This window comes from Rana temporaria, chromosome 13 (assembly GCF_905171775.1).
Source record: "Rana temporaria chromosome 13, aRanTem1.1, whole genome shotgun sequence".
Classification (NCBI taxonomy): domain Eukaryota; kingdom Metazoa; phylum Chordata; class Amphibia; order Anura; family Ranidae; genus Rana; species Rana temporaria.
This window is the reverse complement of record NC_053501.1, coordinates 33,386,294-33,414,193: the sequence shown is the minus strand read 5'-3', so window position 1 is coordinate 33,414,193 and position 27,900 is coordinate 33,386,294. Positions and strand designations below refer to the sequence as shown.

Here is a 27,900-nt window from a genome sequence, read left to right as displayed (position 1 = left end):
ACTTTAACTTTTCTCCATTCCAAGAAAGAAAAAAAATTGTTTAGGCTGGAGTCAAGCTTGACGATCCAGCTGGGGATTAACGTTCCCCTCTCTACCTAGAACTGAGAAGTGTGTACATAGATGACTGTACCCCAGAGGCGGCTGTTTAATTAGGCAAAATTAGGCAAATTAGGCGGTCGCCGAAGGCCTCGCACTCACAGGGGCCTCGGCTTGATCCATGCATCTTTCTGCGGGTATTTTTATTTGCTTGAATTTTTTTTACCCATTATGGGCATGAGTGGGGGCCCCCATGTCTAAGTTTTGTTTAAGGCTTCATTTCCATGGACGTTTTTACAGCCACTTTCTTTAGCCTTTTTTACAGTTTAAAAACGCCTGTCCATGTTTATTTTTTTTTTTATTATTTATTTATTTATTTTTTGAGCTGGAGCTCAAAAACGCCACAGTGGCGTTTTTGAGCGTTTAACGTCTGGCGTTTTTACAGCTCTACTCTGGAGCTTCAGAACGCACTGGTCCTGGGGGGTTTTTTTGCAGCTTAAAAACGGCTCAGCCATCTACAGCTCAAAAACGTCATGGTGGGCATGAGGCCATAGACTAACATGGAGAGCTGTTTTTAAGCTGCAAAAAACGCTCAGAAAAGTGGCTGTAAAAACGTCCAAAAACGTCCATGGAAATGAAGCCTAAGGCCCCGTACACATGTCCGAGGAACTCGACGGGCAAAACACATCGTTTTGCTCGTCAAGTTCCTTGTGAAGCCGCCGAGGATCTCGGCGAGCCAAGTTTCCTCATTGACTAACGAGGAAATAGAGAACATGTTCTCTATTTGGCCAGACTAGATCCTCGTCGGCTTCCTTGGCCAAAAGTGTACACACGGCCGGGTTTCTCGGCAGAATACAGCTACGATCGAGTTTCTGGCTGAATTCTGCCGAGAAACTCGGTCGTGTGTACGGGGCCTGAGGCTTAATTTCCATGGACGTTTTTACAGCCACTTACTTTTTTACAGCTTAAAAACGCCTGTCCATGTTATTTATTTTATTTTATTTTTTTGATATTTTTTTTTTGGACCTGGAGCTCAAAAACGCAGCGGTCGCTTTTTAGAGCGTTTTTGCGCATTTAACGTCTGGCGTTTTTACAGCTCTACTCTGGAGCTTCAGAACGCACTGGTCCTGGTGTTTTTTTGCAGCTTAAAAACGGCTCAGCCATCTACAGCTCAAAAACGTCATGGTGGGCATGAGGCCATAGACTAACATGGAGAGCTGTTTTTAAGCTGCAAAAAACGCTCAGAAAAGTGGCTGTAAAAACGTCCATGGAAATGAAGCCTAAGGCCTCACAAAGCCTATAGCCGACTCTGACTGACCCCTCATTTCCATGACTCTGGAGAATAAGTGATTTTGCAGAGGGGAGTGCCTTTCTGCAGTTTTCCCATTGACTTTTCCAGACTTCTAATCTTTCAGGCAGTAGAGCGGTCTTCCACCTCCAACAGCCACGTAAAAGATAGACGTGACGGCTGTACTTCTTTTCCTTTCCAAATCATGAACTCCGTTCTGTAAGAAGTAACATCTGGCTCTGAGCGCTGTCTGCATTGGGTGATTTCATTCTTGGCTGTGTGATTCAGAGCTTCACTAACTTATTCAGCAGATGTGCCTTACAAATTGTGTTTTAATGATGTCACCTGATGTATCATTTTTCATATATTTTTTTTTTTTAGTAATTAAAAATAAGCAATGGGTGTCATTTGTATATTATCGGAGTGTGCTATGCTGCTAGTTTGTGGATCTTCTGAGAAAAGACACAAGGAGCCAAATATAAAAGAAGCAAAACTGTTACAAATGAATACAGCTGTTGTGGTAGATGTGTGTAAAATCAGATTTTAGTGGATTGGTTTCATATGGTTAACCCTATAATGCAGTGGTTCTCAACCTTTATAGTGCCGTGACCCCTTAATAAAATTTCTCAAGTTGTGGGGACCCCTAACAGTAAAATTCTCGTAGCGTGGGTTGTCAGCACTCAAGGCAAGACAAGTAATTTGCACCCCTAACCCACGGACATTTAGCGCTCCCCGTGTCCCTTCCGTACAGTATTAAAACCTCATATGGTACATTTTAGGATGTACCCCTCTTTGTTCTCCTTTCTTTCCCTTTTATCTCTCTCTATCCTAATTTCTTGTTTTTCCCCCCTATCCATTTCTCTAGCTTTCTTTCTTGTTCTCTTATTTGTTCCCTTTTTCTTTGCTCCTTACCCTCTTTTCCTCTCCCTTCCATGTATTCTCCCTTTTTTCCTTCTCTGATGCCGCGTACACACGATCGGAAATTTCCGACAACAAATGTTCGATGTGAGCTTTTGGTCAGAAATTCCGACCATGTGTAGGCTCCATCGGACATTTGCTGTCGGAATTTCCGACAACAAATGTTTGAGAGTTGGTTTTCGACAACAAAAGTTCTTGTGGGAAATTCCGATTGTCTGTATGCAATTCCGAAACACAAAAATCCTACGCATGCTCGGAATCAATTTGACACATGCTCGGAATCATTGAACTTCATTTTTCTCGGCTCATCGTAGTGTTGTACGTCACCGCGTTCTTGATGTATGGAATTTCAGACAACATTTGTGTGACCGTGTGTATACACCACAAGTTTGAGCCAACATTCCATCTGAAAAAAATCAATGGTTTTGTTGTTGGAAATTCCGATCGTGTGTACGCGGCATTTCTCCTTGGTTGGGGGGGAAATGGGATGATGCTGGGGGTGGGGGGAGAGATTTCGGATCAGCCAACCTAGGTGCTCTTGATCAAGGTCATCTGCTGATCTGAGAACTGTAGTGGGGACTTTAATGGCAACTCTAACCACATGTAGTAGTACTCACTACTGTATGTCTACGGCTTAACTGTGTCTCCAGCTCTGTGGTGTATCGTAGCAGTGACACCTATGCCAAAATCAGGAGATAGGGTCTTCTCCAGCCCCTCCCACTTCACATTTGATTTGATTTTATATGGAATTTGTACTGCGCTGAATGCGCTCCCTTAGGAGCGTGTCTAGGCACGGAGAGACCCTATATTCAAACTTTAATTACCCATACAGAGGTAAAAGAGCCTAAGGTGTAGAATTCCTCACCAGTCAGCTGACCTATAGTCTTTGCCCCCCCAGCCATGCCGTGAACTGAATGGGTGGTTGTGAAGAGGCCGAGTGGGCAGCTGCGGGCTCCAGAAACAGCCCAGGATTTGTGACCCCTGGCAAATAGTCATTCGACCCCCGGAGGGGTCCTGACCCCCAGGTTAAGAATCACTGCTCTAATGGCTATTAATTACCCACTAGTTAGGAGCAAGTGGAGTGAATTTGCTGAAATTATTTTGCAGCAAAATTACTGCCCCCCATATTTCGTTGAAGCCGAAACTCTCACTTTTACTTTCTGAGCGTAATAAAAAACATCTCAACCTATGAAATTCCTCGACTGTGTCACTGCTACGTCAGCAAGCAGCTGTTCGCGAATTTCCGACAACAAAAATTTGAGAGTTGGATCTCAAATTTTCCGGCAACAAAATCCGTAAATTCCCAGCGTGTGTAGATAATTCCGACACACAAAATTCCACGCATGCTCTGAATCAAGTATGAGACAGAAGCGCTCGGTCTGGTAAAACTAGTGTTCATAATGGAGATAGTACATTCGTCACGCTGCAAATTTTTAAATCTTTTAATGCAGCGCATTCTCTTCTTCTTTATAATGCTAGAATAATGAAGTTGTTTTGCTGCTGATATTCACACAGTTCTGACAAACTGATTTCTTTATTATTTCTCATGATAAATAATCTTTTTATTTTTTTAAGCCAGATCTCCATAATAATGTTTAGAATTTAGGCTGAAAAGCGCGAATCGTCTCTCTCCAAACTTCTACTAACACGAGATTAGCAGAAGTAGCCCAAAGGGTGGCACACTTGGTATTGAACTTCCCTTTTATAGTGCCGTCGTACGTTTTGTACGTGACCGTGTTCTTGGCGATCGGAATTTCCAACAACATTTGTGCGACCGTGTGTACGCAAGACAAGTTTGAGCCAACATCCATCTAAAAAAAAATCCACGGTTTTGTTGTCATAATGTCCAATCTTGTGTATGCGGCATAAGAGATTATTTATGCACTTTATGAGATAATGGGTGCTGGAGGGGGATATGTATAAGTAGTAAGTACCAGGGCTTAGTAAGATATCTAAGTGTTATTAATGTGAACAATATTAACTTTAAATAGATTTTAATAGAATTCATAAAAAACACGTTTGTTGTGATCTGTGGGTACCTTAAAAGTCCTCTATGATGATTACTGTTTGTGCTAATAATTTGATAATTTGGATATGGTACCTCCAATAAGATCAGCCTACTCCCATAAACCACCTTTCTTCACCCCCCTTCTCACACCCCCCCCCCCCTTTTCATCACCCTTATTCTTATCATCGCACATCTCATCACCCCTCTCTCTCCTCTGTCTGCTCCATCCCGTACTACTAACCCTCTTCTCTCCTTCATCCTGTACCCATCACACATCTTCTCTCCTCTGTTCTGTACTTATCACCTCTCTTCTATCCTCTGTCCTTTATTCATCACCCATCTCCTCTCCTTTGTTCTATACTTCTCACCTCTCTTTCCATTATACTGTATTATCACCCATTTGATTTCCTCTGTTCTGTACCCATCACTTCTTTTCTATCCATAATCCTTCCTCACCCTTCTTTTTTCCTCTGTTCTGTACTTATCACCTCCATTTCCACTATCCTGTATTAATCACTTATCTTCTCTCCTCTGGTCTGTACCCATCATTAGTCTTTTATATACATTATCCTGTATTCAACATCAATCTTCTCTCCTCTGTTCTGTACGCCTCTCCTCTCTTCTATCCACTATCCTGTATTCATCACCCATCGTATCTCTGTTCTGTACTCCTTACCTCTCTTTCCACTATCCTGTATTCATCGCCCATCGTATCTCCTTTGTTCTGTACTCCTTACCTCTCTTTCCACTATCCTGTATTCATCACCCATCTTTTCTCTTGTTATCTGTGCTCTTCACCTCTCTTCTTTTCACTATCCTGTATTCATCACCCATCTTCTCTCCTCTGTTCTGTACTCCTTACCTCTCTTTCCACTATCCTGTATTCATCTCCCATCATCTCTCCTCTATTCTGTGCTTTTCACCTCTTTTCTATCTACTGTCCTGTATTCATCACCCATCTTCTCTCCTCTGTTCTGTACTCTTCTCCTCTCTTTCCACTATCCTGTATTCAACACCCATCATCTATCCTCTATTCTGTGCTTTTAACCTATCTTCTATCCTGTATCTATCATCCATCTTCTCGCCTCTGTTCTGTACTCACCAGCTCTTTTCTATCCGCTATCCTCTATTCATCACCCATCTTCTCTCCTCTATTTTGTAACTATCACTTCTCTTCTATCCATTATCCTATATTCATCACCCATCTTCTCTCCTCTGTTCTGTACTCCTCACCTCTCTTCTATACTCTGTCCTGTACTCATTTCCCCTTTCCTCTGCTCCAGTTTTTTTCTCTTCTGTCCTGTACTCATTTCCCCTTTCCTCTGCTCCTTTTTTTTCCCTATCAGACTCTACCACCTGAGCTGTGAATCTCTGCAGCTCCTCTAGAGTTACCATGGGCCTCTTGGCTGCTTCTCTGATGCTTTCATTGCCCGGTCTGTCAGTTTAGATGGACGGCCATGTCTTGGTAGGTTTGCAGTTGTGCCATACTCTTTCCATTTTCGGATGATGGATTGAACAGTGCTCCTTGAAATGTTGAAAGATTGAGATATTTTTTTATAACCCGACCCTGCTTTAAAATTCTCCACAACTTTATCCCTGACCTGTCTGGTGTGTTCCTTGGCCTTCATGATGCTGTTTGTTAACTATGGTTCTCTAACAAACCTCTAAAGGCTTCACAGAACAGCTGTATTTATACTGAGATTAAATTATACACAGGGGGACTATATTTACTAATGAGGTGACTTATGAAGGCAATTGTTCCACTAGATATTAGTTAGGGGTATCAGAGTAATGGGGGCTAAATACAAATGAACGCCACACTTTTCACATATTTATTTGTAAAAGATTTTGAAAATGATTTATCATTTTCCTTCCACTTCACAATTATGTGCCTCTGTGTTGGTCTATCACATAAAATACATTTACCTTTTTGGTTGTAACATGACAAAATTTGAAAAATGTCAAGGGGTATTAATACTTTTTCAAGGCACTGTATATCCCTTTTTTTTAATGCATGCCAAAATTCTTCCGGCTTTGGTAGCTGCAGCTTGACATTGCATGCTTTTGCTCAATCTGTCGTTTAATAGGACCCCCAGATCTTTCTCCATGCTTGATTCCCCATCAGTTCTTCCCCTGGTGAGTAGTTTGCATTTATGTTTGTTGCCCCTAAGTGCATTACTTTACATTTCTCCACATTAAACCTTATTTGCCATGTAGTTGCCCACGCCATTAATTTGTTCAGGTCTTTCTGTAAAATTTCTATATCCTGATGTGAACTGTGAAGTTATTGCCCTGCTTATTTTTGTGTGGTCTGCAAAAACTAAGATTGAGCTATTCATCCCATCCTCTATATCATTTATGAATAAATTGAATAGAATTGGTCCCAAGTCAGAACCCATTCTCATAGACACATTCCCATAGACATATGGGAATAGAGATTCCCATAGACACACTCCTAAACCATGTGGACAGCCTTCCAAGAAGAGTTGAAGCTGTTCTAGCTGCAAAGGGTGGGCCAACTTAATATTGAACCCTATAGACTAAGACTGGAATACCATTAAAGTTCACGTGCGTGTGAAAGAAGGCGTCACAATACTTTTGGTAATTTAGTGTAATGGATTCCTTTTTTTTACTTTTTCTTTAACTTAACTTTATTGCGATTATATAGGGGGTTGACAAGTCAGACTTTCACCAAACATTGAATCAATAACTGTAATTTAATTAAAACACATGCACCCAGCAGATTCACCTGCACTGAATGTTTGGTGAATGTCAGATTTATTGCCTAATAAAAATGCCTTTGTCTGAATTTAACCATCCTTGGGGCAAACATAGCTCTATACTCTATACTATAAGTTTTAAAAAACACATCAATGGGAAAGTCAAAAATGTTTCAAAGTCTGTTTTACATTGGAATCTCGGGATACATATGCAGTAAACAGATATGGATGACCCGTGCCCATGTATAATGCCAAACACTAACAAGAAACACTGCCAAAATACTTCAGGAATGTGGACAACATGAAATACAGAACCCTGAGAACAAACAAATTATGAGGTTGGGAAGCATGAGAATGAATACAGAATAAAGTACAGGACAACTATTAGGCCTCGTACACACGACCGGTTTTCTCTGCAAAAACCAGCAAGAAAACTGCTGGCAGAGCTTTCTTGCCAAGAAAACCGTTCGTGTGTACAAGGCTTTCAGGTTTCTTGTCAGGAAATCTGGCCAGAATCTCGACGAGAAAAAAAAAGAACCTGCGCTTTTTTTTCTCGTCAAGATTCTTGACGGCCTGTTTCCCTGACGAGAAACCCGAGAGTGTGTATACTTACCTGTTGCCGTGGAAACCTGTGCATGCTCGAAATGACTTTTGACGCATGCGCGGTAGCTTCCACAGCATAGGTAGGGTGAAGCAAGATGGCGGCGACGGCATCGAATGTGACGAGCACATGCTCGTTGTATGTGATGACGTCACCGCGTTCTTGCCTTTCAAGAAAACCGCGGTTCTTTTGAAATGTCAGTGTGTAATTTCGGGCGGCAAGAGATTCTTGCCAAGAATCTCATCTGGAAAAACAACGTTTTTTTCCTGACGAGATTCTTGCCCGTGTGTACAGGGCCTAAGTCGTACACTCCACAAATCTGGCCTTTATGGAAGAGTGGCAAGAAGAAAGCTATTGTTGAAAGAAAGCCATAAAAAGTCCCGTTTGCAGTTTTTGAGAAGCCATGTGGGGGACACAGCAAACGTGGAAGAAGGTGCTCTGGTTAGATGAGATCAAGATTTAACTTTTTGGCCTAAAAGCAAAACACTATGTGTGGGGGAAAATGAATAGGTTAAACTATTGTCTTTATTCAACCTCACCTTCTATGTAACTATGTAACTAGGTTTTACAATTCTTCCAGGACCACATTTGTGAGGTCAGGCACTGATGTGGATGAGACGGTTTGGCTCGCAGTCTCCATGTGTGCAAAAAATGCAAAAATGGCTATTGTATTGTATATGTATGTCCCACCACTAGAAATGTATATACGTTTTACATTATAATGTAATTACAAAAGAACATTTTTAAATCTGCAGCTTTCATTTGAGGATAATGATTTGCTGCAGCACTAACATGTTAAACCCTGAATACGGGTGTAACATGTAACATATTAAAAAAGGTGAACTTATCCTTTAAAATACATACCTGGTGATCCTGCCTTGAATGGTCCTTGTTTAGACCCTTCCTGTTATAGGGTGTCTCCCATTTGTGCTCTTGCGTTCTTAGCCTGTCACATGGGCTTCTGTTCTGATAGAGATCACAAGTCACTATTTTAACACACATCACACAGACATGATCCATTGTTCTTACCATCAAAAAAAAGTATAGTGAAAAGTATGTTTTCTTTTTTTTTTACAAAAGGGCATTTTTTTTTTTCAAAAATAACACATATAGGTTGATTTGCAAAATCTGGTGCAGCTGTGTACGGTACCCAATCAGCTTCTAAGTTCAGCTTGTTCAATTAAAGGAAAAGTACAGCCAAAGCTCGTTTGTCTGTACTTCTCCTGTGGATCGCAAGAGTGAAGTTCGTTCTGCACTCCTACAACCCATTTGCAGCAGACAGCGAAGTCTGCTGTCTGTTGACGTCACAGAGCCAGTCCAGGCTTGGGCAAGATGGCGACACTAGAGTCAGTTTCCGCCCACATGCCTGGACCGGTACCTGGCTCAGCGTCTCAGCGAGCTGCCGAGAGCCTCATCAAGCCGCTCCCGCCCCCTCCACAGCCCAGCGCTCCAGTGAGTGAGGAGGGCGCAGAGAGCGGTGACTGACAGTCGGCAGCTCCCAGCTCGGGGAGCTGTGAGGACCAAGCGATCGGCAGTGTTTGATCGCTCAGCTCTCAGTGTTAGAGCCGGTGAGGAGACAGATACAGCATCGGCCAATGCTGCATCCACCTAGGTAAGTATAATTCTGAAAAAAACCCAAACCCCATCCTTCTCTTTTAAGCTTTGGCAAGAAATACCTGGAATTTGATTGGTTTCTATGAAGAGCTGCAGCAGAATTTTCTCTCTTCAGTTTTAGTAAATCAATCTATCAGCTTTATAAACCTAATTGTCATTCAGTAGAGGTTTATATTATTATGTTAAATTTCTTTCATTGTGAAATCTACCTGTACTCCTTCATTATTCCAGCATTATAAACTTTCTCTCATTACTGTAATTAAAATCCCACCCGCACAAGATAACCTGGATAACGTAGCAGCCTTTTATGTGCCATTGGGTAATAAACCTACACTGTGAACTAAAGGTGTTATCGGTAATTAGAACTGCAAATGTGTTTAAATTGCCATTTAATTAGGATGAGGATAGAAGAGGAAAATTGTGTGAGCTAAGTGAATATTTACTTTAAGCATCTGTGTGGTGATTTTCTTTGTTCTTGTAGAGATGTGTTTCTTGGCTTGTTACTGTATACAACAGTTTAAAGATTCAACAATTTATTAGAAAGCTATGACATTGTAAACCCTCTTGACTAATGTGTCTTACAATACTTTGTTGCTTTTGAAAGACTGTTTGTTCAAAGGGTTATAGTTGAAATAATACCTAATGTACATCTGAACCTTGTCCTTACTCATAGGCTTTGTCTTGGATTATGGGCAAGTTATTGAGTTCATGAATGACTTTCTCACTTCAGCTGCTTTGCAGGGCAGAGGAACATGTTCAGTTTAAAGATGTCAGAAACCATGAATCAGACCAAGACAGAAGTGCATTTAAAATCACACTTGTTTAACCACTTCATTACTGGGCACTTAAACCCCCTTTGTGCCCAGACCAATTTTCAGCTTTCAGCCCTGACGAATTTTGAATGACAATTGCGCAGTCATACAACACTGTACCCAAATTATATTTTTATCGTTTTTTCCCCCACAAATAGAGATTTATTTTGGTGGTATTTGATCACCTCTGCGGTTTTTATTTTTTGCGCTATATACAAAAAAAGACAGAAAATTAAAAAAAAAAAACAATTTATTACTTTTTGTTATAATAATATCCCAATTTTTTTTTTGAAAAATATTTTTTTCCTCGGTTTAGGCCAAAACGTATTCTTCTACATATTTTTGTTAAAAAAAATTGCAATAAGCGTATATTGATTGGTTTTGTGCAAAAGTTATAGGGCCAGATTCACGTAGCCCGGGCGCAGCGTAACGTAACCGATTTAGGTTACACCGCCGCAAATTTTCTGTCTAAGTGCCCGATCCACAAAGCACTTACCTGGAAATTTGGGGCGGTGTATCCTAAATCCGTCCGGCGCAAGGCGGGCCAATTCAAATACCATTTAAATTAGGCGCGCTCCCGCGCCGGACGTACTGCGCATGCTCCCGACGCAAATTTCCCGACGTGCTTTGCGCGAAATTACGACGCGCCAACTTTTTGTGAATCGCGACGTGAAAAAAAGACTTGCGCCGGGAAAAAAAAAATCAAAAAAAATTCAAAAGCGACGCGGGAAAGACGGGTATACTTTTACATGGTGTAGTAAGTTTACACTTTGTAAAAGGTGCCCTATCTTTGCGACAGCAAACTAACACTTGCGGCGACGTAACAACGGGAAAACGTTTCGTGGATCGCCGTAACTGCTAATTTGCATACCCGACGCTGGTTTACGACGCAAACTCCCCCCAGCGGCGGCCGCGGTACTGCATCCTAAGATCCGACAGTGTAAAACTATTACACCTGTCGGATCTTAGGGATATCTATGCGTAACTGATTCTATGAATCAGTCGCATAGATAGAAACAGGGATACGACGGCGTATCAGCAGATACGCCATCATATCCCTTTTGTGAATCTGGCCCATAGCGCCTACAAAATAAGGGATAGATTTATGATTTATTTTTTACTAGTAATGGCAGCGATCTGCGATTTTTTTTTTTTTTTTTTTTTTGTCAGGCCTGCAATATTGTGGGCGGACATATCGGACACTTTTGACACAATTTTGGGACCATTCACATTTATACAGTGATCAGTGCTATAAAAATGCACTAATTACTGTATAAATTTGACTGGCAGGGAAGGGGTTAACAATAGGGGGTGAGGAAGGAGGGGTTAAATGTATTCCCTGGGTGTGTAGGGGGACTGACTGGGGGAGGTGACGGATGCTGTGTCCCTATGTACAAGGGACACAGATCGGTCTCCTCTCTCCCTGACAGGACGTGGAGCTCTGTGTTTACACCGTCGATCGCGGGTACGTGGCGGACATCGCGGCCGCCAGGCACGCGCATCGGCTTTCCAGCGATGTGCCGGGCACAGTGTTTCCCCGCTGCGCGCGCACGGGGAATGTAAACAGGACGTCCAGGGACGTCCACCCGGCACTTGAGAGCCGCGCTGTGGACGTCTTTCGTCTACAGCGCTGGTCCCAAGTGGTTAATAATAATAATAATAATATTAATAATAGTAAAAGGTAAACAGAGCAACGTAGTCAAATTATAGCCAGAGTTTGGTAACGGGAACGTATAGTCAGACAAGCCAGGACGTCAGGGAGCCAAAGATCAGCGTACTTCAGGACAGGCCAGAAAGTCAGGAAACCGGAGAATTAACGTAGTGAAACAGCAAGCAGGATCAGGAACCAGAAGGGACGTCAGCCAAGCAAGAGTAAGTAGACAACCCTAGTAGAGAAAAAGGCTGTGCTTGGGAGTTTACTATCCTGGAGTAGTCCCCTTTTTCTACTAAGGTTAAAGGAACATTGAGAGTGTATACAAATCATTCACAGAAAGGAAATTTCCGGTAAATTTTTAGGTTGGTGATAGGGTTCCTTTAATACCCTCTCTCCAATAGCATACAGTACATCTTTCCTTTTGCTTTCTTTTAAGCCTTGTACACATGATAGGTTAACCAGAGCACACTTGTGCGTGCAAATTTCAGCTCTCTTATCTCTGCAGAGAGATAAGAGAACTGTTAAGCAGATCATCTCAGTTTTAGCTGCGAATTTGGAGACCTGGGAGTGGGGAAGTGTATTGAGGTGAATGAGAGAAATCCTGAAGAGAAATTAACACATGTGCGAATCAGATGCGTGCCCATAGAAGATAATGGGCCTGAATTTGCACCTGAGCCGCACCGTAATGCCTAGAAAACGCACAAGTTTTTTCGTCAATGTGCAGTGCAAATGCATCGCACATATGTGAACCAGCCTCATTGAAATCAATGTATTTTATAATGTTATGCGAATTGGATGCGGTTTAAGCCGAAACCAATTTGCATAGGTGTGAACCCGGCCTCATAGTTACATCAGTTCAAGCTGGACCTATGTAACTACGCAATACAAAACATACACAGAGTTCAGCTATAAATATTGGTTTATTGATAATAAATACCATGGAAGAATTATTTACAAAAAAAAATATTATAAACAGAAAAAGACTTTGCAAAGCAGACAGGGTAAGCGGTAGGAAAAAAGAAGGGTTTTCAAAGTGAAAAAAATACTTAAAGCGTAATTCCCACTTTTGTTGAGAAAAAAAAACATGTACATTTCAAGGAATTTAACAAACTTTGTTGCAGATTCCTACCTTTTGTTATTCTGATGTAATCCCTGTGTGTTCCTCTGTGGTGAGTGGGTCTGATGGGAGTGGTTTCATAATTATCTATCAGGTGTGCACCTGCAGGGCACTCATGAGGAAATCTACTAGGCCTGCATCCCTTTAGGCTGGGTTCAGGCTGGGTTCACACTACTACACTACTTTCATCCTACTTTGCTCGAATTTTTAATGACATACGTTGCAGTGCCGTCTATATTGTAGTAGTCTACACAAGCATTTGTAGTTTATAAAGGCAAAGATGTTCGGACCTTGAAGCATAACCTATTAATTTGTTTTGGGTTCTGACTATGGAATGTCAGTGAGAAAAAGATCTTCCAAACCATCCATGCCAAATAATGCAGTCTGTACCCACCTGCTTCAGAATCACTGGGAACCATGCTTACAATAGAAGTCAGATTTACTGGTCTATTGGAACTTAGTTCTGGTGTTTTTACATGCTAAAAATTAAAGTCCAAAAGACACCTACAGCCCTCAGTACAATCGTTTGTAAAAAATGAAACTCTTCAATTACATATGCTTCTCTGCACACAGCCTTAAGGAAGAACTTAATTTGGTTCATTAGTTACAACTTCATAAGTGACTATTTGGCAATCAGCAACTGTTGTGTACAGGCCCGGACTGGGACAAAAAATAGGCCCGGGCATTTTTGATTGAGCAGCCCATGACATGCTAACCGGCACCTCCGGCTGAGAACATGCGGGGAGGTGGAGAGCACTGGTGGGTGGTTGAGAGCACTGGGGGGTGGCAGAGAGCATGGAGGGAGTTGGAGAGCACTGGGGGGGGGGGGGGTGGCAGAGAGCATGGGGGTGGTGGAGAACACTGGAGGGGGGTGGCAAAGAGCACTAGGGGGGTGGCAGAGAGCATGGGGGAGGTGGAGAGCACTAGGGGGTGACAGAGCCCTGGGGGGTGGCAGAGAGCACTGGGGGGGGGTGGCAGAGAGCACTGGTGGGGAGGTTGAAAGCACTGGGGGTGTGGCAGAGAGCCCTGGGGGTGGCAGAGAGCACTGGGGGGTGGCGTGGCAGAGAGCACTGGGGGAGGCGGAGATCACTGGGGGGAAGGTTGAGAGCACTGGAGGGGAGGTTGAGAGCACTGGAGGGGGGTGGCAAAGAGCACTGGGGGAGGCGGAGAGCACTGGGGGGTGGCAGAGAGCACTGGGGGGGTGACAGAGAGCACTGGGGGTGGTGGAAAAGAGCCCTAGGGGGAGGTTGAGAGCCCTGGGGGGAGGTTGAGAGCCCTGGGGGGTGGCAGAGAGCCCTGGGGGGGTGGCAGAGAGCAATGGGGGGTGGCGGAGAGCCCTGGGGGGAGGTTGAGAGCCCTGGGGGGTGGAAGAGAGCACTGGGGGGTGGCAAAGAGAACTGGAGGGTAGCAGAGAGAACTGGAGGGTAGCAGAGAGCACTGTGGGGGGTAGAAGAGAGCACTGGGGGGGTAGAAGAGAGCACTGGGGGGGAAGTTGAGAGCACTGCGGGGGGTGGCAGAGAGCACTGGGGGGTGGCGGAGAGCACTGGGGTGGTAGCGGAGAGCATGGAGGGAGGTGTAGAGCACTGGGGGGGTGGCAGAGAGCACTGGGGGGTGGCAGAGAGCACTGGGGGTGGCAGAGAGCACTGGGGGGTGGCAGATAGCATGGAGGGAGTTAGAGAGCACTGGGGGTGGCATGGGGGTGGTGGATAACACTGGAGGGGGTGGCAAAGAGCACTAGGGGGTGGCAGAGAGCACTGGGGGGTGGCAGAGAGCACTGGGGGGTGGCGGGAAAGAGCCCTAGGGGGTGGCAAAGAGCCCTGGGGGGGAGGTTGAGAACACTGGGGGGGTGGCAGAGAGCAATGGGGAGTGGCGGAGAGCCCTGGGGGGTGGCGGAGAGCCCTAGGGGGTGGCGGAGAGCCCTGGGGGAGGTTGAGAGCCCTGGGGGGTGGAAGAGAGCACTGGGGGGTGGCAAAGAGAACTGGAGGGTAGCAGAGAGCACTGGGGGGGGGGGGGAGTTGAGCGCACTGGAGGGGAGGTTGAGCGCACTGGAGGATGGCAGAGAGCCCTGGGGGGTGGCAGAGAGCACTGAGGGGGGTGGCAGAGAGCACTGGGGGGTGGCGGAGAGCACTGGGGTGGTAGCGGAGAGCATGGAGGGAGGTGTAGAGCACTGGGGGGTGGCAGAGAGCCCTGGGGGGTGGCAGAGAGCACTGGGGGGGTGGCAGAGAGCACTGGGGGGGTGGCGGAGAGCACTGGGGTGGTAGCGGAGAGCATGGAGGGAGGTGTAGAGCACTGGGGGGTGGCAGAGAGCACTGGGGGGGGGGGTGGCAGAGAGCACTGGGGGGAGGTGGAGAGCACTTGGGGGTGGCAGAGAGCATGGAGGGAGTTGGAGAGCACTGGGGGGGTGGCATGGGGGTGGTGGATGACACTGGAGGGGGTGGCAAAGAGCACTAGGGGGTGGCAGAGAGCACTGGGGGTGGCGGAAAAGAGCCCTAGGGGGTGGCAAAGAGCCCTGGGGGGAGGTTGAGAGCACTGGGGGTGGCAGAGAGCTCTGGGGGGGTGGCAGAGAGCACTGGGGGTGGCGTAAAAGAGCCCTGGGGGGAGGTTGAGAGCCCTGGGGGTGGCAGAGAGCACTGGGGGTGGCAAAGAGAACTGGGGGTAGCAGAGAGCACTGGGGGGGGGAGTTGAGAGCACTGGGGGGGGGAGTTGAGAGCACTGGAGGGGAGGTTGAGAGCACTGGAGGGTGGCAGAGAGCACTGCAGGGGGTAGCAGAGAGCACTGGGGGGTGGCGGAGAGCAATGGGGGGTGGCAGAGAGCACTGTGGGGGTGGCAGAGAGCACTGTGGGGGTGGCAGAGAGCACTGCGGGGGGTGGCAGAGAGCACTGGGGGTGGCGGAAAGCACTGGGGGGTGGTGGAGAGCACTGGGGTGATAGCAGAGAGCATGGAGGGAGGTGTAGAGCACTGGGGGGGTGGCAGAGAGCCCTGGAGGGTGGCAGAGAGCTCTGGGGGGGTGGTGGAGAGCACTTTGGGTGGCAGAGAGCATGGAGGGAGGTGGAGAGCACTGGGGGGTGGCAGAGAGCACTGGGGGTGGCAGAGAGCACTGGGGGTGGCAGAGAGCCCTGGGGGGAGGGTGAGAGCACTGGGGGGTGGCAGAGAGTCCTGGGGGGAGGTGGAGAGCCCTGGGGGGAGGGTGGTAGAGAGCACTGGGGTGGTGGAGAACCCTGGGGGGTGGCAGAGAGCCCTGGGGGGTGGCAGAGAGCACTGGGGGTGGCAGAGAGCCCTGGGGGTGGCAGAGAGCCCTGGGGGTGGCAGAGAGCCCTGGGGGGAGGGTGAGAGCACTGGGGGGTGGCAGAGAGTCCTGGGGGGAGGTGGAGAGCCCTGGGGGGGTCTTGGAGAGCCCTGGGGGGGGTGGCAGAGAGCACTGGGGGGAGGTGGAGATCACGAGGAGGCAAAGTGTATGGAAGGTGGAGGAGGAGCAGTGGGGGCGGCTGCATATAAAAATCTTTTTCTCTATCGTCTCCCTTCTGCAGTATTGGAATGCCTGCTGCTTTTACTGTACCTCTCGCAGCCTCAGGCATTCCAATACAGAAGAAGGGAGATTGAGAAAAATATTTTTTATATGCAGCCGCCCCCACTGCTCCTCCTATCCAGGTTACAGGAGCGGGGGGGGAGGGGGGGCTGCACTCACGTTTTCTTGAATCCGGTCCGGTGTTGTAGCAGCAGCCAGCAGGTGTCGGCTCTGGCTCCTCCCCCTCGCAGTCACACCCCCCGGCCGTGGAGAGGCCGAAGGCTTCTCATCTAGCTCCTCCCCCTCGGTGTTTACTTCCACCCGGGCGGCCGCGGAGAGGCTAGATGAGCGGCGCGGCTTGTGCCTCGCGGCTTGCAGCCTGGCGGCCTCTCGGTGGCCGCGGCCCACCGGGCGTATGCCCTGTTTGCCCGATGGCCAGTCCGGGCCTGGTTGTGTAATATAAAGAGTGCAGCGATTTGAAATGTGTCATATACAGCCCAGCTTACAGAGCAAAGTGGTCAGAAGTATGAAATGCACAGCATGGTGTATGTAATGCAGGACAGGGATCAGGAATGCAAAAATCACAGAACGCAGGGGTCAGGAGTGCATAACACACAGAACACAGAGGTTAGGAGTGTGTACCCGCAAAGAGCGCAGGGGTCAGGAGTGCATAACACACAGGTTAGGTGTGTGTACCCGCACAGAGCGCAGGGGTCAGGAGTGCGTAACACACAGAGCCCAGAGGTTAGGAGTGTGTACCCACACAGGGGTCAGGAGTGCGTAACATACAGAGCACAGAGGGTAGGAGTGTGTACCCGCACAGATCTCAGGGGTCAGGAGTGTGTAACACACATGACACAGAGGTTAGGAGTGTGTACCCGCACAGGGGTCAGAAGTGTGTAACACAAAAAACACAGAGGTTAGGAGTGTGTACCCGCACAGGGGTCAGGAGTGTGTAACACACAAAGCACAGAGGCTAGGAGTGTGTACCCGCACAGAGCGCAGGGGTCAGGAGAGCATAACACACAGAGGTTAGGAGCGTGTACCCACACAGAGCGCAGGGGTCAGGAGTGCGTAACACACAGAGGTTAGGAGTGTGTACCCCACAGAGCGCAGGGGTCGGTGTGCTTATCATACAGCGTGTAAGGGTCAGGGGTACGTAACACACAGAGTACAAGGGGTTAGAAGAATGAAATCCATAGATCAGTAGACGGTACAACAAGATAGTTACCTTCCTCCCCATGTCAAACCCCCACACAGTACATATCTCTCCCAATTACAGCTCTCCATCCTCCAAGAAACTCCCTTACCAGACCAGGCAGTTTGGAGGGAGGGGAAGTCTGTGATCAGGGCTAAGAAGTGCCATCCTCATTGTAAACTGGCACTGCCTGTACCTGATTTCTAACAGGTGACAGGGACAGCAGCTGCTAGAAAAGGCACTGCAGCACTGCCACAAAAATGTTGGGTAGTTCCAGCTATGGGACCCAGAGCTGTAAGGCATCAAACAAGAAATGTAAGCCAAGTTCTTTGGGTGCTCAATGACTGTCAGTGCCAACTGCTGTGTTACGGACACTATGGGTGAAGCGGGACCCCATTTACCTCTTATCTACGGCCCCCAATTGATAGAGAACCTCTGAAAAAAATGGCAGTTTATTAATTACTAAGCTCAATTATTTTGGCACAGGGCTGGGGATCAATACCATCTGCACCAGGTGCTTCATCCATTTAAATTTTTTAGACATCACCCCACCTCTGCCAGTGTTAAGCTCATAATATTAAATGGGGAGGACATTGGTTATCTCTCTCCATCATATCACACTTTTGGGAAGCCAAATGAAAAAGAGAGTTTAGTGTTCACTGTGCCTTTTACTATTAGGTTTCCAAGAGTATCTGTCAGTAGGGATGAGCCGAACACCCCCCCGTTCGGTTCGCACCAGAACCTTCAAACAGACCGAACGTTTGCGCAAACATTTAGAACCCCATTGACGTCTATGGCACTTGAACGTTCGAATTCAAAAGTGCTCAATTTAAAGCCTAATATGCAAGTTTTTGTCGTAAAACATCTTTGAGAACCCGGGACTTGCCCCAGGAAATGTATCAATGAGAAAAAGTTTTAAAAACGGTTGAATGAAGCAGCTGTGTAATGATCAAAAAAGAAAATGTTTCCAGGGAGGAAGGGGAGGATTAAGCACTTGCCAACCGGCTCACTCCGATATACGTTGGCAGAATGTCTCTCCTGCACAAACTGACGTACCTATACGTCAGTCAGTAAAAGCAGGATAGTGGGCGCGCGTGATGTGGGAGCGCGCTCGTGAGTCCCGCAGACTCGGTGTCCGCCGGAGGCAGCCCACGATTGTGGCGAGAAGAGACAGAATGGGGAACTGCAAACAAGGCATTGCCCCGTTCTGCCTAGTGACATGACAGGGATCTACTACTAGGGATGGACTGGCCATCTGGACTACCGGGAGTTTCCCGGTGGGCCGATGGCTCAGTGGGCCAGCTTCAGTGACAGCAGACAGCCGCCCCCTCCGTTCCTCTGTCTCTCCCTCCATGCAGCATTCACCTCCTCTCCCTCCCCGCAGTGCTGACCTCCTCTCCCTCCCCGCAGCGTTCACCTCCTCTCCCTGGCTAGTTAACTTCAGCGTGACTGAATACAGACATGCTCCTCGGGAGTCGCACTGAGAAGCTCATCATGCGATCCGGAAGAACGGCGGCCACACACATCTGTGACATAAGCTTCCTCGGCACTCGTTCCCCTCGTCTTTCCTTCCCCCGCTCTCCAACCTGTCTGCTGCCGCGGAGAATCTATATGGAGAGCGGGGCAAGGAAAGACCAGGAGAACGAGTGCCGAGGAAGCTTATGTCAAAGCTGTGTGTGGTCGCTGTCCTTCCGGATCGTATGATGAGCTTTTCAGTGCGACTCCCGAGGAGCATGTCTGTGTTCAGTCACACTGAAGTTAACTAGCCAGGAAGAGGAAGTGAGCGCTGCGGGGGGACCAGAGCATCATGGGGGGGGGGGGGATAGAGGCGCATGAGGGACCAGACCTTAATGGTAGGGGATAGAGGCGCATGGGGGACCAGAGCATCATGGGGGGGGAAATAGGCGCATGGGGGACCAGAGCATCATGGGGGAATAGATGCGCATGGGGGACCAGAGCATCATGGGGGGGATAGAGGCGCATGAGGGACCAGACCTTAATGGTAGGGGATAGAGGCGCATGGGGGACCATAGAGGCGCATGGGGACCAGAGCACCATGGGGGGGGAATAGGCGCATTGGGGGACCAGAGCATCATAGGGGGGATAGAGGCGCATGGGGGATCAGAGCATCATGGGTGGGGGAATAGATGTGCATGGGGGACCAGAGCATCATGGGGGGGAATAGAGGCACATGGGGGACAAGAGAAGCACATGAGGGACCAGCGCAGCATGGGGGGGACCAGCAAAGCATGGGGTACCAGAGCAGCAGGGGGGAATAGAAAAGCATGTGGGGGACCAGATGAGCACGGAGGGACCAAAGGAGCATGAGGGTACAGATGAGCAGGGGGGACCAGATGAGCAGGGGGGAACAGAAGATCAGGAGAGGAATGCAGAAGCATATGGGGGACCATAGAAGCACAAGGGTACCAGTGGAGCACAGGGGGGGACCAGAGAAGCACAAGGGTATAGAGGAGCATGGGGGAACAGAGGAGCAGGAGAGGAACAGAGAAGCATGCGGGGGGAACAGAGAAGCATGTGGGGGGAACAGAGAAGCAGGGGGTACCAGTGGAGCACAAGGGGGGACCAGAGAAGCACGAGGGTACAGAGGAGCATGGGGGGGGACAGAGAAGCATGTGGGGGAACAGAGAAGCATGTGGGGGAACAGAGAAGCAGGGGAGGACCAGAGGAGCAGGGGGGGCGACAGAGGAGCACGGGGGGGGGACCAGAAGGAGCACGGGGGAGGGGACAGACAGCTGACTCAACAGCTATGGCCTGGGAGTTTCTCACTTCTGCCTAATCTTGTCCCATTAGGGGGGCACCGAACTGATTCTTTGCCCCGGGTGAAATAATGTCTAGCTTCCCCACTGGTACTGCCTATAAGAGTACCAGTACCAGCCGTTCTACTCTAATAAAGTAGAACAGCTAATGGCTAGTGAAGGATGATGGGGGTAGCGTTTGTCCGACCGCCATGGGAGAGACCTGTCAAAGTGGGCCAGTCTGGATGAAGTCCAGGGCCAAATTTTTGTCCCAGTCCAGCCCTGTCTACTACTCCCAGTGATCGGAAGCAGTGATCTCTGTCATGTTTCAGTAAGCCCATCCCCCTACAGTTAGAACACCCTGAGGGAACACACTTAACCCCTTGATCGCCCCCTAGTGTTAACTCCTTCCCTGCCAGTGTCATTTATCACTGCAGTTTTATAGCACTGATCAATGTAATAATGTCACTGTTACAAGTGTAATTTGGGGTCAGATTTGTCTGCCGCAATGTCGCAGTCCCGCTAAAAATCACAGATCGCCGCCATTACTAGTAAAAACAATAAATAAAAGTCCATAAATAGATCACGTAGTTTGTAGACGCGATAACTTTTGTGCAAACCAATCAATATACAGTGGAACCTTGGATTACGAGCATAATCCGTTCCAGGAAAATTGCTCGTAATCCAAAGCACTCGCATATCAAAGCAAGTTTCCCCATAGAAGTCAATGGAAACTAAAATAATTTGTTCCGCATTGACTTCTATGGCATGCAATACTGCATGTGGCCAGAGGTGGGGGGGCACCAGAGAACCTCAGAAATATTTGGAAAGCCTCGGGGACAGCTCGGCTGAACTCAGAAAACCTCGGAAAGGCTCGGGAATGGAATATTTCTGAGTATTTCCAAATGGCTCCGATCGGCTCCGACGCCCCCTGCACCCCTGGCCAAATGCGGTATTGCTGTGGCTTGAATCCTGCTCATTTTGCGAGACAACCCTCGCAAACCGAGTCAGGATTTTCAAAAAGAAAATGCTCGTTAACCGCGTTACTCGTAATCCGAGGTTTCACTGTACGCCTATTGCGATTTTTTTATTTTATTTTTTTACCAAAAATATGTAGAAGAATATTTATTGGCCTAAACTGATGAATACATTTTTTTTTTTTATATCAAAATTGTTGCTCTTTTTTTGTTTACAGAGCAAAAAATTAAAACCGCAGAGGTTATCAAGTACAGTGCAACCTCGGATTTTGAGTAACGCGGTTAACAAGCATTTTGCAATACGAGCACTGAATTTCTAAAAATCGTAACTCGGTTTGCGAGTCTTATCTCGCCAACACGATTCAGGCCAAAGCAGGATTCAGGCCAAAGCGGTGTGCAGTGCCGCGTTTGGCCTGAGGTGGGGGGGCCGTTCGGAAGCCGTTTGTAAATGCTCGGGAAGACACAGAAATACTCCGTTCCCAAGCCTTTACGAGGTTTGCCGAGGTCAGCCGAGCTGTCCTCGGGCCTTTCTTGCTGTTTTCCGAGGCTCTACATCGCCCCACCCCACTTCTGGCCTCATGCGGTATTGCATGCCATTGAAGTCAATGCGGAACAAATTATTTTCGTTTCCGTTTGCGAGTACTTCTGATTACGAGCATTCTCCTGGAACGAATTATGCTCGTAATCCCAGGTTCCACTGTACCACCAAAAGATCTATTTGTGGGGGGAAAAAAGGATGTACATTTTTTTTGGGGTACAGCGTGCATTTGTCAGTTAAAGCGACGCAGAGCTGAATCACAAAAAATGCCCTGGTCATTAGGGGGGGTAAAACCTTCCGGGGCTGAAGTGGTTAAAGCAAGTCTGTTGCTTCAACCCTAACACCATATCCTGCTTTTTTTATTAGGCCAGCGTGCTTCTTTAGCATCATGGATGAAGTCGGCGTATGGAAACAAAGCAGTTCTGCTCCTTTCAGCTCTGCGCCTTTTGCTGTCCTCATGCCGCGTACACACGATCATTTTTGTCGGCATGAAAAAAACGTTGTTTTTCAAAAACGTCATTTAAAATGATCGTGTGTGGGCTTCACATAATTTTTCAGGTTCTGAAAAACGACCAAAAAAATTTGAACATGCTGCAGTTTTTTAACGTCGTTTTAAACTATGACGTTTTTCGGGTTGTAAAAAATTATCGTGTGTGGGCTAAAACGACGTAAAAAACCCGCGCATGCTCAGAAGCAAGTTATGAGACGGGAGAGCTTGTTCTGGTAAAACTACCGTTCATAATGGAGTAAGCACATTCATCACGCTGTAACAGACAAAAAAGCGCAAATCGTCTTTTACCAACATGGAATCGGCTAAAAGCAGCCCAAAGGTGAATGGAACTTCCCCTTTAGAGTGCCGTCGTACGTGTTGTACGTCACCGCGCTTTGCTAGATCATTTTTTAAAAACGATGGTGTGTGGGCAACATCATTTTAATGATGAAGTTGTGAAAACGTCGTTTTTTCGACATGCTGAAAAACGTTTTTTTTCATGCTGAAAAATGATCGTGTGTACGCGGCATAACAGTGCGATTAGAGGACTGCAGTGACATCATTAGTCTCTCTCCAGCCAGGATAAGAAGGAGGAAGTCTAACTCGGAGCCTGCAGTGGGACCTCTAGTGTTTTTCTAACTCCAAGTCCTGGCAAAGTTCCTGTACAGTGCAAACACACACAGAGCTCCCATTGTTTCCTACAGTTCACCAGCCCACTGATCCTAATATGGAATTCAGCAGGAAACTCATGATTTCCTGACACTGAGCAAGCCCAAGAAAGAAAGATTAAAAAAAAAAAAAAAAAAAGCCTTGTGCTCTCTCTTCCATAGTAGATGCTGGAGACAAGTGGAGGCTGGGGGTGGATAAGCAGCAAGCTCTGATTTCTGTGGTCAGCCTACTGCAGGGACAAGTGACGTCCAAGCGTTTAATTCCCCCGCTGTGATGCACAAACACTAAGCGCTGTGTGTGTGTGTGTGTCAGAATGAGGGGAAGTCTGTGAACTGTAGAGATGAGGGGTCTCAGCATCTGCCTGGAAAATGCAGCACCATCCAGCAAAGTATGAGCGTTAGAGGATATTGCAACAGAATGTGCAGTATATAATGATTTCCTGATCTGCAGTCTCTCAAGGGGGCATTAGGAAAAAAAAAAAACTTGGATCTCTGCGTTCGTTTTCTTCTTTCGTGAGCTCAGAGAGGTGCCTGCGGCAGCGAAGATGGATGGGAGAGACGAAATTGACAGCGCGGGGTCTGGCAGCATGAACAGCATGAAGAGGATGCTGAAGTGTGTGGTGGTCGGAGATGGAGCTGTCGGGAAAACTTGTCTGGTGATGAGTTACGCCAATGACGCCTTTCCCGAGCAGTACTTGCCTACCGTGTTCGACCACTATGCAGGTAAGTGGCTGTACTTTAAGGGAATCTGTATTGTCTTCTGGCTAGTTTAAAAAACAAAACAAAAAAAAAACAGATATTGATAAGGTTATCTTCACTGAGCTGACCCCACTAAGCACGCATATCTATGTGTGTTTAGTGGGGTCAGTTCTGCAGAAACAAACTTTTCAATGCGTGTTTATTTGTTAAAAACGTTGTTTTTATGTCTAATTTGTAAGTCCATGTACGTATTTATTCATCATATATAAATGCTGTGCTGTCTTCTTAGTAGTTACATTTCTGCTTTTTATTGCTTTTTACCGCTTTCTGATATTTATGTATTTTAGGTATTTGTATAGTTATAATCCCAATCATCCTGTTGCTACTACTATTTACTCAATAGGGATGAGGTGCCGGATATCATGGTGTCACCTACCACTTGAGTATTTATATAGTGCCACCAATTTTTATAGCACTTTAAATACAGTACATTCATATCTGTCCCTACCCTCAAGAAGATAACAATCTTGGGTCCCTATCTCACATGCATACATACTAGCAGGGCTGCTGTTAGAAACCACGGGGCCCCATACAGCCTACCTGACAGGCCCCCCGGCCGAAAGTGACTGAGGACATCAGTCCCTTTCTCTGCAACCTCAGCTGCACAGATGGATAGGAGGCACTCTTAGGCCTAGTACAGACGAGAGGATTGATCCGCGGATACGGTCCGCCGGACCGTATCCGTGGATAAATCCTCTCGAGGATTTCCGCGGATTTTCATCCGATGGAATGTACTCACCATCGGATCGAAATCCGCGCCGAAATCCCATCGCGATGACGTGTCGCGCCGTCGCCGCGATTATGACGCGGTGACGTGCGCGACGCTGTCATATAAGGAATTCCACGCATGCGTCGAATCATTACGACGCATGCGGGGGATACATTCGGACGGATTGATCCGGTGAGTCTGTACAGACCAGCGGATCAATCCGTTGGGATGGATTCAAGCGGATAGATTTTAAAGCATGTCTTCAAATTTTTATCCGCTTGAAATCCATCCCAGGGGATACAGATCCGCTGGATTGTACACACCAGGGGATCTATCCGCTGGAGCCGGTCCGCGGATCAATTCCAGCCGATGGATCCTCTCGTGTGTACTGAAGGACCGTTGTCTTAGGTTAACCGATGAAGCTGACTGATGGTCCGTCACGCCTACACACCATAGGTTAAATAACCGATCGTGTCAAAACGCGGTGACGTAAAACACAACGACGTGCTGAAAAAACGAAGTTCAATGCTTCCAAGCATGCGCGCGACTTGATTCTGAGCATGCGCGGGTTTTTAACCGATGCTTTTGCATACTAACGATCGGTTTTGACCTATCGGTTAGGCGTCCATCGGTTAAATTTTAAAGCAAGTTCCTATTTTTTTTAACCGAAGGTTAAATAACCTATGGGGCCCACACACGATCGGTTTTGACCGATGAAAACGGTCCTTCAGACCGTTGTCCTCTGGCTATCCTATCGTGTGTACGAGGCCTAAGGCTTCCCGAGCATTCACAAACTGAAGCATAGCAAATACGATTTACTATGCTTCAGTGAAGGACATAGGAGTGAGTGGTACTGGTCACTCACTATGTTCATTCAGGAAAGGAAGGGGCCAGAAAATTACATATTTACCAGCCCCTTCCCCTGCTCTCTATTCTGAAACTTCCATCTATGTGTCCTGTAGTAGCCTGCTGGTGGGAGAGGAGAGGAGGGAAGCCAGGGGCAAAGGGGTACACAGGGGGGCCTAGACAAAAAAACAATCCCTCTGCAGCGCAGCCAGAGGGAGAAAGAGGAGGAGAAGCTGGTAGCACTGGAGGGGGAAGCAGAAGAGGATTGGTGTCTGCAATAAGACAGTACAGCTCAGCAGGTGCCTGGGCCCCCCTTTTGAAATGATGGGGCCCCAGGCCCATTACAGTGCAGGCTATATTGTCTGCATACTAGGGCCAATTTAGGCAGGATCCGGTTAAAGCTGTTCTTTAGTCGTCTTTTGAAAAATTAAAAGTCAGTAGCTACAAAGATTGTGCCTACTGACTTTTAAAAAATCAGACCTTCACCTGTTACAGAATCTGTCCTCACCCCACCGGCTTCTTCATTGGGCTTCGGTGGGCAATCGGCTGTGACTGCTTGAGATTTCACAGCCGGCTGCTCACTGCACGGGACTTCACAGCCGGCTGCTCACTGCACGTGCGGGAGCTGGGCTGCGCTATCTGAGGTCCTGCAGCTTTCTGGGACCTCTGATGTGTTGCAGAAGGCTGCGGGGGAAGGAGAGGGGCTGAACTTTTGCTCCGATCGCTGCATCAATGCCACTGGAAGTGGAAGCAGGTACCTGTCACAACCAGATAACCCCCCCCCCTCTTATATGAGCGGGGGGGTAAGAGCCGATCTTCCCCCTTTGAGTGAAGTTCCGCTTTAACCTACCAACATGTCTGTGGAGTGCGGTAAAAATTCAGAGTACCCGTATCAAATCCACGCAAGCACAGGGAGAACATACAAACTCCATGCAGGTAGTGTCATGGTTGGGATTTGATTATCAGACCTCAGTGCTGTGAGGCAGAAGCGCTAACAATTGAACTATTGTGCTATCTTGCTTTAGGGAGACTCTGTTTGAAGCCAAATTCCAGCGTTAGATTTTATAATTGTGTTACATAATATAAATTTGTGTTATATAAAATGTTGCATTTTATTTTATATTGTAGTATCCATGTTTCAGTAAAAATACAAATATGCCGCATTTTCAGCATGGTCCCATGCGGGCTCTCCACTCCAGTCATCCAGTGCCAGTCCTCTCTCAGGTATCATGGCACCCAGCATCGTTCAACCCCCTTCCTGTAAGTGTAAAGCACCATGGGTCCACCACCTGTTGGACGTCACCACCAGTGGCCGCTGGTGAACCATTTTTGGGGATTCAAACAAACCCCGCTCGCCCACCCGCACTTACCCCATACAGGTCCTGGGCGGCTTTCCCGGCTTCTCCTCCCGGCCAATCTGGTTGCTTCTCCTCCCAGCCAATCGGGCCTGATTGGCCGGGAAGAGAAACAAGAAGACAATAGAGAAAATTGATTCACTAATGTCACAAGTGGGTGGCAACCTTTTTGAAGCTAATTAGAGCTTAAGGCTCTAATCGTGTGCTAAAAAAAAAAAAAAAACCTTGTAGAAATCTATGCGTACAACACCCCACATGTAGATTAGGGGCTGGCGCATGGAGATTAGGGGGAGCGGCGCCTCTGCACCTCTTATGGACCAGCTGCCGCTGGTCACCACTGAAACTGTGCATGCAGTACAATGAGGCAGCACTGACATTGTCATGTCAGCATCATTGAGAGCCGCCCAGAGCAGGTGGAGAAAACGCTGTGTCAGGTGACCAGACAAAGGGAAAATGCAAGAGGTGGGGAGCTCTAGGGGGCAGGAGGTCTGGAATTGGGCTTTAGGAAATGCAAAGACTATGGGCTAGATTCAGATAGATTTTGGCGGGTGTAGCGTATCTCAGATACACTACACCGCCGTAAGTTAAAGCAGCAGGTCCTGTATTCACAAAGAAGTTGCGCTGTAACTTAAGGCTGCGCAGTGTAACTGGGCCGGCGTAAGCCCGCCTAATTCAAAATAGGCTGGTTGGGGGTGTGTTCTATGCAAAATACTAGTGACCCCACGTATTTGACGTTTCTAACGAACGGCGCATGTGCCGTCCGTGGACGTATCCCAGTGCGCATGCTCCAAATGACGTCGGCAAATCGTCAATGCTTTCGACGTGAACGTAAATTACGGCCAGCCCCATTCACGGACGAGTTAAGCAAACGACGTAAAATTTTTAAAATTCTGCGCGTTTCCGACGTCCATACTTAACATTGGTTGCACCATCTTTTTGGTGGTTTATCTTTACGCCTGAAAACCCCTTACGTAAACGGCGTATCTTTACTGTGATGGCCGGGCGTACGTTCGTGAATAGGCGTACAGTATCTAGCTGATTTACATATTCTAGGCGTAAATCAGCGTACACGCCCCTAGCGGGCAGCGTAAATATGCAATTATGATACGACCGCGTAGGAGACTTACGCCGGTCGTATCTTAGCAATCTTAGCAACATTTAGGCGTATCTCAGTTTGAGCATACGCTTAAAGTTGCGACGGCGCGGATTCGGACTTACGACGGCGTATCATGGCCAGAAATACGCTTTAGATCAAACGCTTGAGGTTCATGTGGGCTATGCTTATCAAATTCAAGTTTTTTTGTTTTGTTTTTCATTGGTTGAACTAGATG

At 47.4% G+C, this 27,900-nt stretch overlaps 1 protein-coding gene across 2 annotated transcripts in view; it reads left to right on the top strand.

Moving 5' to 3' along the window:
- The window catches only part of RHOJ (ras homolog family member J), a 133,190-nt gene that overhangs the window by 14,460 nt on the left and 90,830 nt on the right, over positions 1-27,900 (top strand). The window contains exon 1 of one of the 2 annotated variants that reach the window (XM_040333356.1): positions 23,042-23,623. The exons of the other annotated variant lie outside the window; for it this stretch is intronic. Coding sequence (XP_040189290.1) covers positions 23,446-23,623 — 178 coding nt within the window. The 5' untranslated portion in view covers positions 23,042-23,445. Of the gene's footprint in view, positions 1-23,041; positions 23,624-27,900 lie in introns of those variants that run through there. 2 annotated transcript variants of the gene reach the window in all.